General features: G+C 44.7%; 1 protein-coding gene across 1 annotated transcript in view; it reads left to right on the forward strand.

The window, feature by feature from the left end:
• The window catches only part of HSPA12A (heat shock protein family A (Hsp70) member 12A), an 85,499-nt gene that overhangs the window by 33,934 nt on the left and 36,320 nt on the right, over nt 1-15,245 (forward strand). The window contains exons 2-5 of the mRNA XM_073595800.1: nt 5,347-5,435; nt 7,919-8,046; nt 12,194-12,380; nt 14,268-14,372. Coding sequence (XP_073451901.1) covers nt 5,347-5,435; nt 7,919-8,046; nt 12,194-12,380; nt 14,268-14,372 — 509 coding nt within the window. The remainder of the gene's footprint in view (nt 1-5,346; nt 5,436-7,918; nt 8,047-12,193; nt 12,381-14,267; nt 14,373-15,245) is intronic.

The raw sequence follows: 15,245 nt of genomic DNA on the forward strand, positions 1-15,245 counted from the left end.
GGTTTGAGTGGGCCACACTGTTAAGTGGGCGGGGCCACCCAGTCATAGGGAGGGCCTAGGTCAGACTGGGGGTGGGGTTAACTGTGTCCCGAATACTGGGACTGAAATGTTGGTAAGTACGTTGTGTCTACGCCAGCACTGTCTCCTATACATACATGAATAGGAAGCCTATGTAAAACCTGAATGGGAGAGGCGTACGGGAAGGTCATTATGCTTCCTCTATTTGGGCAGAAAATGTCAGACAGGTTCACACATTTCAGTTTTTATGCATTAAATGAAGGGGATGCCATTAATAATCAGACTTTGAAAATACTGTTTGCCTGGCTGTCTCCCAGATTTTGACCATCCCCGGTTCACTGACCCCGAACAAGCCTGCAGCAAGTCAAGCGTGAAATCTGAACTCTTAAATCTGTATATTGGTTTTCTGGGTGATGGCTCAGAGTTCTGAGCCCAGAGGATCAGTATGACATCCAGGAAACTGGCATTTTTAGTGGAGTTTGGCAATTCTGTTCCTTTGTAGTTTCTCTCCAGACAAGTTCTGTTTATTCTGGATTCCTCTGCGCCATGTGTGATGATTCTGCCGACATCAAAGAGCCCCCGAGAGCTAAAATAAGATGCATGAGAGATTGAAAGGGCCGCTGTGTGATTGCATCTCCGCCAGCTGGAGTCCCACAATCACTGATCTCCTCCACCCACAATGTTCAGGGGGTTCTGTTATTTCCAGGGATCGGCGGGGACAACCCAGCTGAAATGTCTGTGGTCGGTGTTATCTGCAGCACTGGAGTCTGATCAGCATCGCCACGAGCCGCCCATTGGGGCCACTAACTATTTACTCAGCATTGACAGAGAAATTCTAATTCTGTGTTATCCTACAAAAATGTAAAAATATACAGATCAGGCTGTCCCCAAATACATTGTTGTAGTGTATACAGATTGCACTGACCCGCAGATACATTGCTGCTGTATATACAGATCGACTGTCCCTGGATACATTGCTGCTGTATACACAGATTGACTGTCCCTGGATACATTGTTGCAGTGTATACAAATCAGACTGTGCCTGGATACATTGCTGCAGTGTATACAGATTGCACTGTCCCCCAGATACATTCCTGCAATATATACAGATCGGACTGTCCCTGGATACATTGTTGTAGAATATACGGATCGGACTGTCCTCTGCATACATTGTTGCAGTATACAGATTAGCACAAATGGGGGGCTGTGCTGGGAGTCTCTGCACCAGAATATGCCCAGATACATATCTTGTGATCATGTGACAGGATCACTGTAAAGAGTCAGATGATGGGATCGCTGTAAGAGGTCAGAATCAGATGATGGAATCGCTGTGAGTGGTCAGATCGTGGGATCGCTGTAAAGTATCAGATGATGGAATCGCTGTAAAGGGTCAGATGATGGAATCGCTGTGAGTGGTCAGATCGTGGGATCGCTGTAAAGTATCAGATGATGGAATCGCTGTAAAGGGTCAGATGATGGAATCGCTGTGAGTGGTCAGATCGTGGGATCGCTGTAAAGTATCAGATGATGGATTCGCTGTAAAGGGTCAGATGATGGAATCGCTGTAAGTGGTCAGATGATGGGGTCACTGTAAAGCAGTGTTTCTCAACCCTACTAGTGTCTTGATCCCTTGATAAAATTTCCCAAGTTGTGGGCACCCCTAACAGTAAAATAATTTTCGTAGCGTGGGTTGTCAGCACCCAAGGCAAGACAAGTTATTTGCGCCCCTAACACGCAGACATTTAGCGCTCCCTGAGTCCCTTCCACTCGTACAGTAATAAAACCCCTTATGGTACATTTTAGGATGTACCACTCTTTCTCTTTGTTCTCCTTTCTTTCCCCTTTATCTCTCTCTATCCTAATTTCTTGTTTTTTTTCCCCCATCCCTCTCTCTAGCCATCTTTCTTGTCCTTTCTCTCCCTTTTTCTTAGCCCCCCCCCTTTTCCTCTCCCTTCCATGTATTCTCTATTTTTATTCTTTCTCTTACTCCTTGGTTGGCGGCGGCGGCGGGGGGGGGGGGGGGGGGGGGGTTGGGGGGGGGGGATGGGTGTTGAGTTGGGATAAGTGGCAGTGCTGGGGGGAGTTCTGATCAGCCAACTTACGTGCTCTTGATCAAGGTCATCTGCTGCTCTGAGAACTGTAGTGGGGACTTTTAATGGCAACTATAATCCCAGGTAGTGTTACTCACTATGTCTCCGACTTTGTGGTGTCTCGTAGCAGTGACACGTATGCCGAAATCAGGAGATAGGGTCTCCTCCAGCCCCTCCCACTTCACATTCCTCACCAGTCAGCTGACCTCTAGTCTCTGCCCTAAGCCATGCCGTGAACTGAATGGGCAGCTTCAAAGAGGCTGAGTGGATGGCCGCGGGCTCCAGGGACAGTCCTGATGGGCGGCTGCGAAAAGGCTGGGAGAGCGGTGTGGGCTTCAGGAACAGCCCAAGATTCGGTGACCCCTGGCAAATCGTCATTCAACCCCCTGGTTGAGAACCACTGCTGTAAAGGGTCAGATGATGGGATCACTGTATGCAGTCAGATGATGGGATCACTGTATGCAGTCAGATGATGGGATCACTGTATGCAGTCAGATGATGGGATCACTGTAAAGGGTCAGATGATGGAATTGCTGTAAGTGGTCTCATTACGAAAATAGCAAAGTTATATTCCACATGGACAGGAAGTGTCAGTCAGGAATGGAATGTGAAATATTGTATTTACACACAGAATGAATGTTGAGCTGTACAAGAGACTCCCAGAGAGCCGCCACTTATCACCCGTCTGATCTCCCTTCTGCAGGGTTCTGAGTGATGGAGGACAGTGATAGGTCAGTGCAGGAATTCCTCTCTCATAGTATAAAAAACATCACAACTCCAAAATAGTAAAACACCAAATCTGCTACTGAGACATCCTGGGGGGTGGACAGTGATCTAAGGAATAGAAAATATATTAAAGGCTAACTCCACCGAAAACTGATATATTAATGCATGAGTGATGGCGACCTAAACCACCTCACAGTTTCTTATACAGATCCTGATACAAACAGGCTGCACATCCGCTGTTTGTTGCTTAATATTCAGCAAGCTTTATTGCAATATCACAAAATATCTCTGGTAGATAGCAGTAGTGAGTTCCCAGCCCCACCCATCTGCTGCAACCCTTTTGGGGGGGTCCCACTCTTACGGAACACCTAGAAACTTAATTGGTGTTCTAGGTGGGAGCAGAGAAGGGGCGGAGCTGGGAACATGACTCCCCGGGGTGCACTGAACACCCAGCATATAGCACAATGGCAGCGAAGGTGCTATATGCTGAGTGTCCAGTGGGCCCTGTGCCTTTAAGGAAGGGTGGGCTCCCTCCAGGCTCATCTGCCCTCTGCCTATCCATTATAATGCTTGTGCTTCCATTGTGCAGGCTCTCAAAATTTAAAGTTAGGACTGCAGGTAATACTGGGGTGCCGTGAAGTGGCTCTGCAGCTTATGTATGTATTTGCAAATGTATGCAAAAACCCCTGTTTTTTAACGCATACTGTTAGACAGGACAATTTGGTTGGTTGCAGGCTGGTCGGTAAGTTGAGCTGGGAAATTTCTCTGGTTTTGTTTTGCATGCTTTGCCCTTGCATGTGCTCCTTGCTGAAAAGGCCAGTTATAGGCGGGGCAGTGGCCATTTGTTTGTACTGCCAGAAAGGGGCAGAGGTAGGGACATGACTCCTTTATCATGGTCAGAGAGGGTGTGAAGCTGGGAACATGACTCTCTTATTAGGGTACTTTCACACTGGGGTGGTGCCAGCATTAGGGGTCAGCGCTTTTCGGGCGGTAGCGGGGTGCTTTTAACCCGAAAGGAGGGGGCAGAGCTGGGAACATGACTCCCTTATCATGGTCAGAGAGTGGGTACATACATTATACAGAGACATGGAAGGGGGTGCGGGACTTTAGATGAGATTTATGAGAACATAATCTCCATCCCTATTAATTGAATTGAAAGACAGGGTTTGGGATTTTAAATGAGGAATGCATGAAGGGACCCAGGGATAAGACAATGTAGTACGGATGTGTTTATTAGAATAAAACATCCAGCAGAGCGTGCATTTGAAAATACATACATAGCAGTAGGCATACATAATAGTAGACATATATAACAAAGCATGATGCAGGAAACCATAAAACACAGTAAAGCGACTACTCAATCGCATTGCTATACAATCCTTTCACGAGTGAAAACATAAAAACCAAGGTGGGTCCTAGAATAAAATCATGTTGCATCTGTATGTGCCCGACGCGTTTCATGGCGTACCAGCCAATCTTCAGGGGCGGATGCATAATTACGTAAAATCTGCAAAAGGACATAAATATAGCGTGTAATTATGGTCATATCACCCAATAACTAAGGGAAACTACAAATAGAGATGAAAATTAATCCAGCTCCAACCAACTTACTCAATTGCAGAGTGCGAAAATGTGCGTGCGAGTCGGAGCACATGGGCCACCGAATGGTCTGCAGACCGGGAGCTGAAGTGGGGCCAGTGGAAAACAACAACCATGGACATATTTCCAGGTGGGCAGATGTCCACCTGACAGGTGGAAAATGCAGGGGCTCCAATCTAAATAAATAATAAAAGTCATGAGTGACCAAATAGATTGATTGGAAGTGGACCAAACACCCCCAATCCCAGTAGAAACATGAACAAAAAATGTACAAAAAATGTATATGTACCTGGATTGCCCCAAGGAGACACAAAACCCAGCAGTAGGGATGTGTCAAAAAATGTGCTCCGACTCGCACGCACATTTTCGCACTCTGCATGATTTTATTCTAGGAACCACCTTGGTTTTTATGTTTTCACTCGTGAAAGGATTGTATACAATGCGATTGAGTAGTCGCTTTACTGTGTTTTATGGTTTCCTGCATCATGCTTTGTTATATATGTCTACTATTATGTATGCCTACTACTATGTATGTATTTTCAAATGCACGCTCTGCTGGGTGTTTTATACTAATAAACACATCCGTACTACATTGTCTTATCCCTGGGTCCCTTCATGCATTCCTCATTTAAAGTCCCAAACCCCGTCTTTCCATACATTATACAGAAACATGACTCCCTTTTGATGGTCAAAAAGGGGGCGGAGCTGGGAACAAGATTCTCTTTTTATGGATAGAGAGGAGGTAGAGCTGGGAACACAACTCTCCTATTTTGGTCAGAGAGGGGGTGGACCTGGGAAAATTACTCCCTAATCATGGTCAGCGAGGGCTAGAAGCTATAGGTAGGAGGTATGGCAGAGTCCCTGAGAGTGCTGGTCCCAAGAGCTGACAGTCTGTCTTTGTTCTCTGTTGCAGAGAGGGTCTCCACCTCCGCGTACTCCTCACCAGCGCGGAGTTTGGGGGATCCAGGAATTACGCCGCTCTCCCCGTCTCACATCGCTGCGGTAAGTCACTTTTTTTTGTGGTTTGTCTCCATACAACTTACAGAAGATTATATAGTTATTACATTCTGGACATTTTCCTTGGTGAGAAGATCATAGTGTGCACTGAAAGCAATTTCAGTAGAGAAGAGGAAACTGAAGGGAAGGCTGGAGGTCAGTGCAATGTGCTTTATATGGCTCCTTTTTCCCTGATGGAGTACATTGGAGCGTCCTCTATGCATAGGCCTTCCTGCCTACCTCGGAATCAGGTCAGGATTTTTTCAGGTTGAATCCAATGGTCCTAACAATTTACATCTATACATGTCAGGAACGCTTGCAAATCGCTCGCTTTACCGATGCGCTGCCCTTTAGGAAACGCACGTGGGTGCCATTAATCATTATTCGCACACCAAACCAGGCGTGGTGTGATTTTTAAAACTAAATGAATGGGCTGCCCTACACATACACATGCACCCACACATGGTGCCGGTCACATTACGCTATTTGGAATGGTGGGCAGAATTGCAGTGATTTTGCCTGCGATTCCAAATCATGGCAAAACACACGACACGTGTTTAGGTACCATTATTCTTACTGCCAATTCTGCTGCGAATATTGTGCAATGTCATAGCGGCAAAACATGCATTTTCCCTCCATTGCCCCGACCAGCTGAGGAAGACCGGCCAGCGGGGGTCTCCCCCCCCCATAGACACAACCATAATGTTCAATTCATCCAAATGCAATCAGATTGGATGATGGACATCTCATGTCTGTCACTGGGGTCAGTTTACAGAATTTGTGAAATTTTAATTGATTAATTAATTTAGCAAAAGTAATAAAAAAAAACTTACAATAGCATCAAATATTTATTATTTATTCTGTTACCTTACATGCACCCCTTGAGTCCCTCCGCAGTCCGCTGCCTGAAAAAAAAAGAGAATTATTGGCTGTTAAGTTGGAAGGTGCTGAAGTGGACCTGTCATCAGATATATTTTTTTATGCTCAGTACTGGGTAACACATCCAGGTATTATAACCTCTCACTGAGATCACAGTATTCCCCCTGACTATGCTTTTCTCTGCAGAAGGATAGCGCTATATTTGTTCAGGCATCCCATCCAGGGTCACCATCTACTTCTACTGGGCAGAGATGCCGGTTCATAGATGACACAATCATGTAAATGCCTCTGCAGTTCTTGGCTGTGTTCACAAATGTTGGACACAATCAGCCCTCTGCTGTAACCTCTCACTTTGTGACTTACTACAAAGTTATAAAGGAAAGTCTGACCACTGGGGGGGGGCGCAGACTGGGTAAATGCTTCCTCCTACCTGCAACAGATTGATGACATCATTTCAGCCTAAGTAGAGTCACTGTCTGGAGGTTAAGGCTGGCTTTATAATGATAAAAGGTTGAGACTTTCTGACAAATTATACTGTTGCTGTATAATGTGACATGTCGGCTTGTAAAATTAGTGACAGGTCCACTTTAACTGCTTGCCGACCAGCCGCCATCACTATACAGCGGCAGGTTGGCACGGCTGCACAAATCACTGTAGGTGTACACGGGCGTTTTATAAACTCTAGGGGGCGCGCCGTGGAGCAACACTGATGCGTGTGGCCGGCGGCCACGATCTCCACCGGCGACCCGCGATCACTCCTCAGAGAGCCTGAACGGGGATCTGTCAATGTAAACAGACAGATCCTCGTTCTGTCGGGGAAGTAGAGAGAGATCTGCTGTTCCTAGTGATCAGGAACAAGATCTCTCTCCTCCTCCAGTCAGTCCCCTCCCCCTACAGTTAGAAACACCTCCCTAGGGAACACTTAACCCCTTGATCGCCCCCTAGTGTTAACCCCTTCCCTGCCAGTGCCATTTATACAGTAATCAGTGGCTATTTTTAGCTCTGATCACTGTATAAATGTCAATGGTCCCAAAAAAGTGTCAAAAGTGTCTGATCTGTCCGCCACAATGTTGCAGTCCCACTAAAAATCACAGGTCGCTGCCATTATTAGTAAAAAAAAAGATAATAATAATAAAAATGCCATAAATCTATTCCCTATTTTGTAGACGCTATACCTTTTGCACAAACCAATCAATATACGCTTATTGCAATTTTTTTTACCAAATATATGTAGAAGAAGAAATTAGTGTTTTTACATTTTTGGGGGGATATTTATTATAGCAAATAGTAAAAACTTTTTTGTTTATAGCGCAAAAAATAAAAACCATAGAGGTGATCAAATGCCACGAAAAGAAAGCTCTATTTGTGGGAAAAAAAGTACATAAATTTTGTTTGCATACAACGTCGCACGACCACGCAGTTGTCAGCTAAATTAATGCAGTGCCGTATCGCAAAAAATGGCCTGGTTATTAAGGGGGCAAACCCTTCCGGTCCTTAATTGGTTAATAGGGAGGAGGGGATGCAGCTCGGTGATCAGGAACGCCATAGGGGTACAGATGGGTGGGATGGCAGTGATGAAGGGGTTAACCTCTCCTGATTTGCTGTTACAGAAGGATTCAGATGCCGGCTCGGTGGATGAACAGAACTTCTCGGTGGTGGTGGCCATTGATTTTGGCACGACTTCCAGCGGATACGCCTTCAGCTTCGCCAAGGAGCCGGAATGTATTCATATCATGAGGTAATAACTGCAGTGCAGCACCGGCGAGGGGGGAGGGGGATTTGTACCATCTGCAGCCGGCAGGACAGGACACAATTGGTGTCACATCTCTGCTGGAGCGGAGAGGGAGGGGCGCCACGTGTCTGTGATTGCTCTGCGATTACTACATGAGGATCCTTCATGACTTTAACATCAGCATTTAACGCGGTATGCAGTTTTCAAACATGCATATCGCATGTTAAAGCATTGCGTTCAAATTGGACGCAACGAATATGCCTTCAAGATGTGTTTTGCATGCGTTTTCATCTCTGGTCACCTGAAGAAAAATGAGAATGTGACTCAAAAAATGCACCAAAAACGAATGGTGGTGCTTTTTCTGGTGCGTTTCAATTGACAATATTGGAAGGTGCGAAAGATCCCTTCAGTACATTCCAGAATGCCATAAGAGACTTGATGAATGTCATTCAAAAGGACTTTAAAATTTGATTTGCATTTAAAGCTTAACTCCACTTTTGTTAAGAAAAAAAAAACATTCCCCTCTGGGTGTACTATGTACATTATAAGGATTTTAACAAACTATGTTGCAGATTCCTACCTTCTGTTGTTCTGAAGAAATATCTGTTGGCTTGTCTGTGTCCATTTGCACTGTGAATCTGTATGGTAGTGATTTTATAATTATCAATCAGCTGCTGCACCTGCAGGGCTCTAATGAGGAAAGTGGCAAGACCTGAATCCCTTTAGACGTGATTTCCCATTGGGAGTATCTTAACAAAAATGAAATTTTTGTTGCAGGGGATGCCTGAAATCTGATTTGTACCTTAGTGCAGACTTCTGTAAAAATCAGTGAGCCAATCACACAAGCAGGAAATGACATATCTGGGGGGCATTCTGTATACCAACTGTGTATAGAGCACCTCTAGGTTGTCATATTGCATTTTACAGAAAATTACAGCACTGCAGATTGAAAAGGAAAGGGAATTTTGAATAACATTAAATATGACTTGTGTCACCACTGTAAAATTAGTAATAAAAAAATATGAAAGTGGAGTTCCCCTTTAACATTTGATTTTGGAACCAATTGAATTTTCCAAATGAAAACCGCATTCAGACTAAGTTTACATGTGTGCCAACAACAGGCATCCGCTTTTTTAAGGCTCGTTTAACATCTGAGCAGGTGGTTTCCGCTGTGGGTCCGCACTTGTTCCTGCAGCCACAATCACCCAAACAGAAAAACACGCTGGATGCGTGCGGGTGCCATTCATCCTAATGGCACGCTGCACAGACTGGAAATCGCACCCGCACTGGAAACCTTACTGCACTTGTGATTCCCTTGCGGGCTACGATTCCTACAATGCCGCAGGGACCTTTTCCCTGCATTTCAGGAGGCACGGCAGCCCATTCAAATAAATGGGCTGCCATGCCCGCGCAAAACGTGGCGTGCAGAGCCACATATGAGTGAACCTAGACTAAGGCCCGGTTCACACCTTTGCATTTTTGAGCGCGTTTTCAGTTTTGCAGAAACACACTACAGTCCATTTAACATGGTTTCCTATGGATGTAGTTCACATCTGTGCATTTTATAGAAAGGTCTAGGGGACTTTTTTCTGTTTTTTTGGTTCCATAGACTTCAATGGATCGAAAACATGTACTGAAAAACGCAAAATGCACCTGGAATGTGCAAACTGCAAAGGTGTGAATCAGGCCCAAAGCCTCTTGAATGCCCATCAACGCCCTGTACCAATGATGTCTATTGTGGCAGTGTTGTTCACATTGATCCCCTTCATAGCACTTTGCGTTGCACCAAAATGTGTCCAGTATGTATGGCTGGCTTTATGCTCCCCAAGTGCCTCCATTCATGTCAACGGAAGCGTGCCACAAACGCCCCTGCGGTGTATAATATGCGTTTAGACAGCATTACTACCCGAGATAATACAAGAATTCATACAAAAGGAGACAAGGAGGGGCATGGCCAGCATTATTCTATGCAGTTCATCAAAAACTATGCGTAAAACATGTCAATAATGCATTTTAAGGAGATAGGCATAGCAATGGGATTTCATGGTTTATAAAATTTTAAGCACGTCTAAAACAACACTTACTGTGAGGGCTCGTTTACACTTGCAATTGGGGAGCAGTAAATCCCAGTGGTTGAGCTACATTTTTTCACCCCTTTTGCTGCTGAGGGTCTGGGTGTACACATGCTGTGACCATGATGCTTTGCAGCTGCAGCAGGAATAATACCCCCTGTCACTCTTACCTGCCGAGTGCAACCCATACAAGTGAATGGAGCCGTGCTGCAACCCCGCACAATCAGTTGTCCGGTATTTTAGGGTTTAAAGCAGGCAGTGAGGAGGGGATACATGGCCTCCTCTCGCCTGTCTGTTGCTGTCTAAAGAATTTTGTAATTTGAAAAAAAAATTCCATCTTGCTCCTTCCTTTTTTTTTTTTGCCACTTTGGTTGAAAATGATAATTAACTAGACCCCATTATTTCATGCTGACTGCATAATGCATACACAGGTGGGCTTTAATGTGCTGCTGCCGCACCTGTGAGCCCGTGACGGCAGGAGGTTATGAGCGCACAGACCGAGCTGTCACCGACAAGGCTCCTAATAGGGAGCCAGCGGGACTGGTTCCCGGTCATGTGACCGCAGTGAGACACATCTCCTAATGTACCCCAATGGGCATTTAGCAGTCTCTGCCTGTTGTACGGCCATGTGCATGAAGCCTAAGGAACATCTAAACCCCAAAACAACAATTTAATAAACTGACAGTCCTTAAATGTGGCAACAAGTAGAGAATAATCCCTATTGATCCTGCCAGAAATCCAGTGTCTTTGTCGCTTCCTATACTGAAATCTCAAGAAGAGTTATCAGCCTACTTCTCTCCATGATCTACAGACCACCTTCCCTCTATGTGATTGAGATGAGGAGAAGGAGAGGTGTTCTGTAGGCCCAAAACATCTCCTGTCTTGGGGGGACAACCCTGCTACTCTATAGATACGGTACAAGGAGTGTTGTCACCCTAGAACAAGAAGTATGTTACTGGCAGGATCACCAGGTGAAAATAAAGGAAAAGAAAACAAACTGCCTTTGCTGCTTGTCTGGCTTATCCAATGGCTTTAGTACATCATACATTATTGTCCTATTCAGGTGGACTCTGATTTTACTTCACTGGCTGCATGCTTGTTCCTGGCCAGGCAAGTAGCATTTTTCAGAGGTTAGGCATACTATAGCTGTGCAGGCTTTTGGCGAATTTCTAGATTGTCACAAAGCCTTTTCTACACTATGACAGGAGGAACATTCTGATCTTGGCACAATGCAGAAATATATTGCGGGGAGGCAGAAAATGATATGGCCTCTGTGACCTTGTGATAGGTCAGTGATCACTCTGACCACACAAGGAAGCTGATTTTATCAGGTCACGGTTATGAATGGGTAGGAAAGGTGCAGTCAGTCTGGGGGAGGGTCAGACATTAGTCACAGGGGAAATGTTAGGAACAGGGATGGGGCACTCACCCACCTTTCGCTGATCGATTAAAAGCTTTTCAATGGCCCCATTGTCCGGCCATCCTTCGGACGAATCAATTTCCTCAGCTTTATTATGTCCCTCTGGCCATTAAAGAAATAATTTAAAATAAAATCCTCCACATCACCCAAACCAGCCTGCAAGGGGCGCCAACTGCCCCAGTCCAAGGCAGTTTCCACAGTGGTGACCAAAGCTGCAGGTTGGCTGATGGATGATAGAGGTGGGAGGTGACAGGTGTTCTTTTCTTGTGACCCTGGCATGGAAAACATGAGACGATTAAAGTGAAACACCAACAAAAACACCTAAAAAAGGGCCAAAAGATATGTCAATGAAATTGTAGATTTTTTTTTTTTTTTTAGCTTTTATTCAGCAGAAAAACTCAGTTTAGGATTTCATCCCACGCTAAGCTAAGAAATGTGACAGTCACATAGGTGAAAATATAGACCCCTACCCCGGCGTAGAGCTTTGTGAATTTAGTCAGTAATAAATATTCCTGACCTGAGCAACAAAACCTTCTGTAAAACAAGAATATTTTTTTTTGCTTAAAAAATGTCATCAATGTGCAGAGAAATGAGCTCTATAACTTAGTAAATTGACCTTATGGTGTTGTAGACTGATGGAAAATTCTTACCTTGTCTGCAGGCGGTGGGAGGGTGGAGACCCCGGAGTTTCCAATCAGAAGACCCCAACCACAATACTTCTTATGCCGGACAGAAAGTTTCATAGCTTTGGGTTTGCCGCTAGAGATTTCTACCATGACCTGGACCCCAGCGAGTCCAAACACTGGCTGTACTTCGAGAAGTTCAAGATGAAACTGCACAGCAGTACCGTGAGTGGTCAATGACATGGACAGGGGACATCTCTACATCTGTTCCACGTTATACCCATCTACTTCATCCATCCCACATATACCTCTACTCTTCATCCATCTTCCCTGTATTTCTCTACTCTTTGTCCAACCCTCATATACCTCTACTCTTCATCCATCTCCTTGTATTCTTCTACTCTTCATCTGTCTCCCATATACCTCTACTCTTCATCCATCCCCATATACTTCTACTATACTTCAGCCATCTCCATATACCTCTACTCTTTATCTATCTCCCTGTATTCCTCTACTGTTCATCCATCTGCCATATAACTCTACTCTTCATCCATATCCCTGTATTCCTCTACTCTTCATCCATCCCCCATATACCTCCACTCTTCATCCATTCCTATATACCTCTACTCTTCATTCATCTCCATAAACCTCTAATCTTCATCCATCTCCCTGTATTCCTCTACTCTTCATCTGTTCCCCATATACATCTGTTCTTCTTCCATCCCCATATACCTCTTCTCTTCATCTATCCCCATATACATCTACTCTTCATCCATCTCCATATACCTCTACTCTTTATCCATCTCCATATACCTCTACTCTTCATCCATCTCCATATACCTCTACTCTTCATCCATCTCCATATACCTCTACTCTTGATCCATCTCCATATACCTCCACTCTTCATCCATCTCCATATACCTCCACTCTTCATCCATCTCCCTATATTCCTCTACTCTTCATCCATCCCCATATACCTCTTCATCCACCTCCCTGTACTCCTCCACTCTTCATCCATCTCCCTGTAATCCTCTACTCTTCATTCATCTCCCTGTATTCCTCTACTCTTCATCCATCTCCTGTATTCCTCTGTTCATCATCTGTTCCCCATATACATCTGTTCTTCATCTGTACCTCTACTCTACTTCCACCTCCATATACTTCTACTCTTCATCCACCGCCATATAACTCTACTCTTCATCCATCTCCATATACCTCTACTCTTCATCCATCTCTATATACCTCTACTCTTCATCCATCCCCATATACCTCTACTCTTCATCCATCTCTATATACCGCTCCTCTTCATCCATCCCATATAGCTCTCCTCTTCATCCATCCTCCATATACCTCTCCTCTTCATCCACCCCCATATACCTCTACACTTGAACCATCCCCATATACCTCTACTCTTCATTCATCCCTCAAATAACTCTACCGTTCAACCATCCCTATATAACTCTACTGTTCACCCACCCTCTTATAACTCTACTGCTCATCCACCCTTATATACAGTAACTCTACTGTTCATCCATTCCCTATATACCTCTACTCTTCATCCAGCCCCCATATAACTACTCTTCATCCATCTCCATATACCTCTACTCTTTATCCATTTACCATATACTTCTTCTCTTCACCCATTCCCCATATACTGTACCTCTTCTTTTCATCCAGCCCCATGTACCTCTGCTCTTCATCCATTCCCCATATACCTCTTCTTTTCATCCAGACCCATATACCTCTACTCTTCATCCAGCTCCATATCCCTGTACTCTTCATCCATCTCCATATACCTCTACTTTTCATCCTTCCCCCTATATACCTCTACTCTTTATAAACACTTCAATACCACTCCTATTCATTCTCCCCCCCCCCATGTATTTCTAATCCTTTCCCATACACCTCTACTCTTCATCCATCACATCTACTGTTACCCCCCCCAACCCCCCAGGGAGTTACTTCTTCCCAGGACCAACCACTACAGACATTGTGACAGTTTAGATGTACAAAGTCTTATTGTAATAAGAATTACGAAGAAGAGTTATAATTTCAGATATATTAATCTGACTCTGCACACGTCATATAACAGCTTTTTCCCCCCCCACACAGGATCTCACTATGGAAACCGATCTGATTGCCGCCAACGGCAAGAAAGTGAAAGCTCTGGAGATCTTCGCCTACGCGCTGCAGTACTTCAAGGAGCAGGCACTGAAGGTGAGAGGAGCCCCCATCCATATATACCTTACTTCAATTAATAGGAGGGAAGGGGGTACCCTGGTTTCCTGGCTGCCCTATACTTTCAGTGTTGATTTACTAAAGTCAAATAGCCTCTACACTTTGCAAGTGCATTTTCTCCAGAGCTTAGTAAATGAGAGGAAGTTCTGCTGACTTCCATCATCCAATCACGTGCAAGCAAAAATAATGTTTTATTTTCCTTGCATGTGATTGGGTATTCTTTGTAAAGTGAAGCTTTGCCTCATTTACTTAGCTCAGGAGCAACTGCACTTGCAATGTGCACAGTCCATTTGCCTTTACTAAATCAACCCCTCTGTGTCACTGGTCTGCAACAAGTAAGCAGTTCATGTGCTCTTGTATTCTCTATGGCCAGGAAACTGGTGTTTATTTTTCAGTAGGAGATCCCTAAAGTAGAACCCTTATTTTTCTCAGCATGAGCATCCTATATATTGGGCAAAACTCATTTAAATTTTAAAGTTTGGGGAAATCCCTCTTAGACAATTGTCACCAGAATAGTGCCCCCATCAGAAGATGTCCCTTCTATTCCTGTTCTGGTGATAACTGTATGGGACGGTTCACACCACAATTTCTGCATTCTGGATGCGTTTCTGCATGTGCATTTTTTATGCGTTTTGCAGCGTTCCCGATACATTTCATACAGAAAAAATGCAACATATTCTATTTTTGTTGACTGCACTGGAACACCCTGCACTGGTGTGAACTAGGGCCTTTGAAATCCATATTAACCCCTTGGCGCCGGCTCCCACCGCCGCAAGCAGCGATCCGGAGGTTTTCATTAGCCGCCGGTCACTGTGCCCGAAGCGTGCATTGCACACGCTCTCGGCACAGCTC

The sequence above is a fragment of the Aquarana catesbeiana genome, linkage group LG08 (assembly GCF_042186555.1).
Source record: "Aquarana catesbeiana isolate 2022-GZ linkage group LG08, ASM4218655v1, whole genome shotgun sequence".
In the NCBI taxonomy this organism is placed as follows: Eukaryota; Metazoa; Chordata; class Amphibia; order Anura; family Ranidae; genus Aquarana; species Aquarana catesbeiana.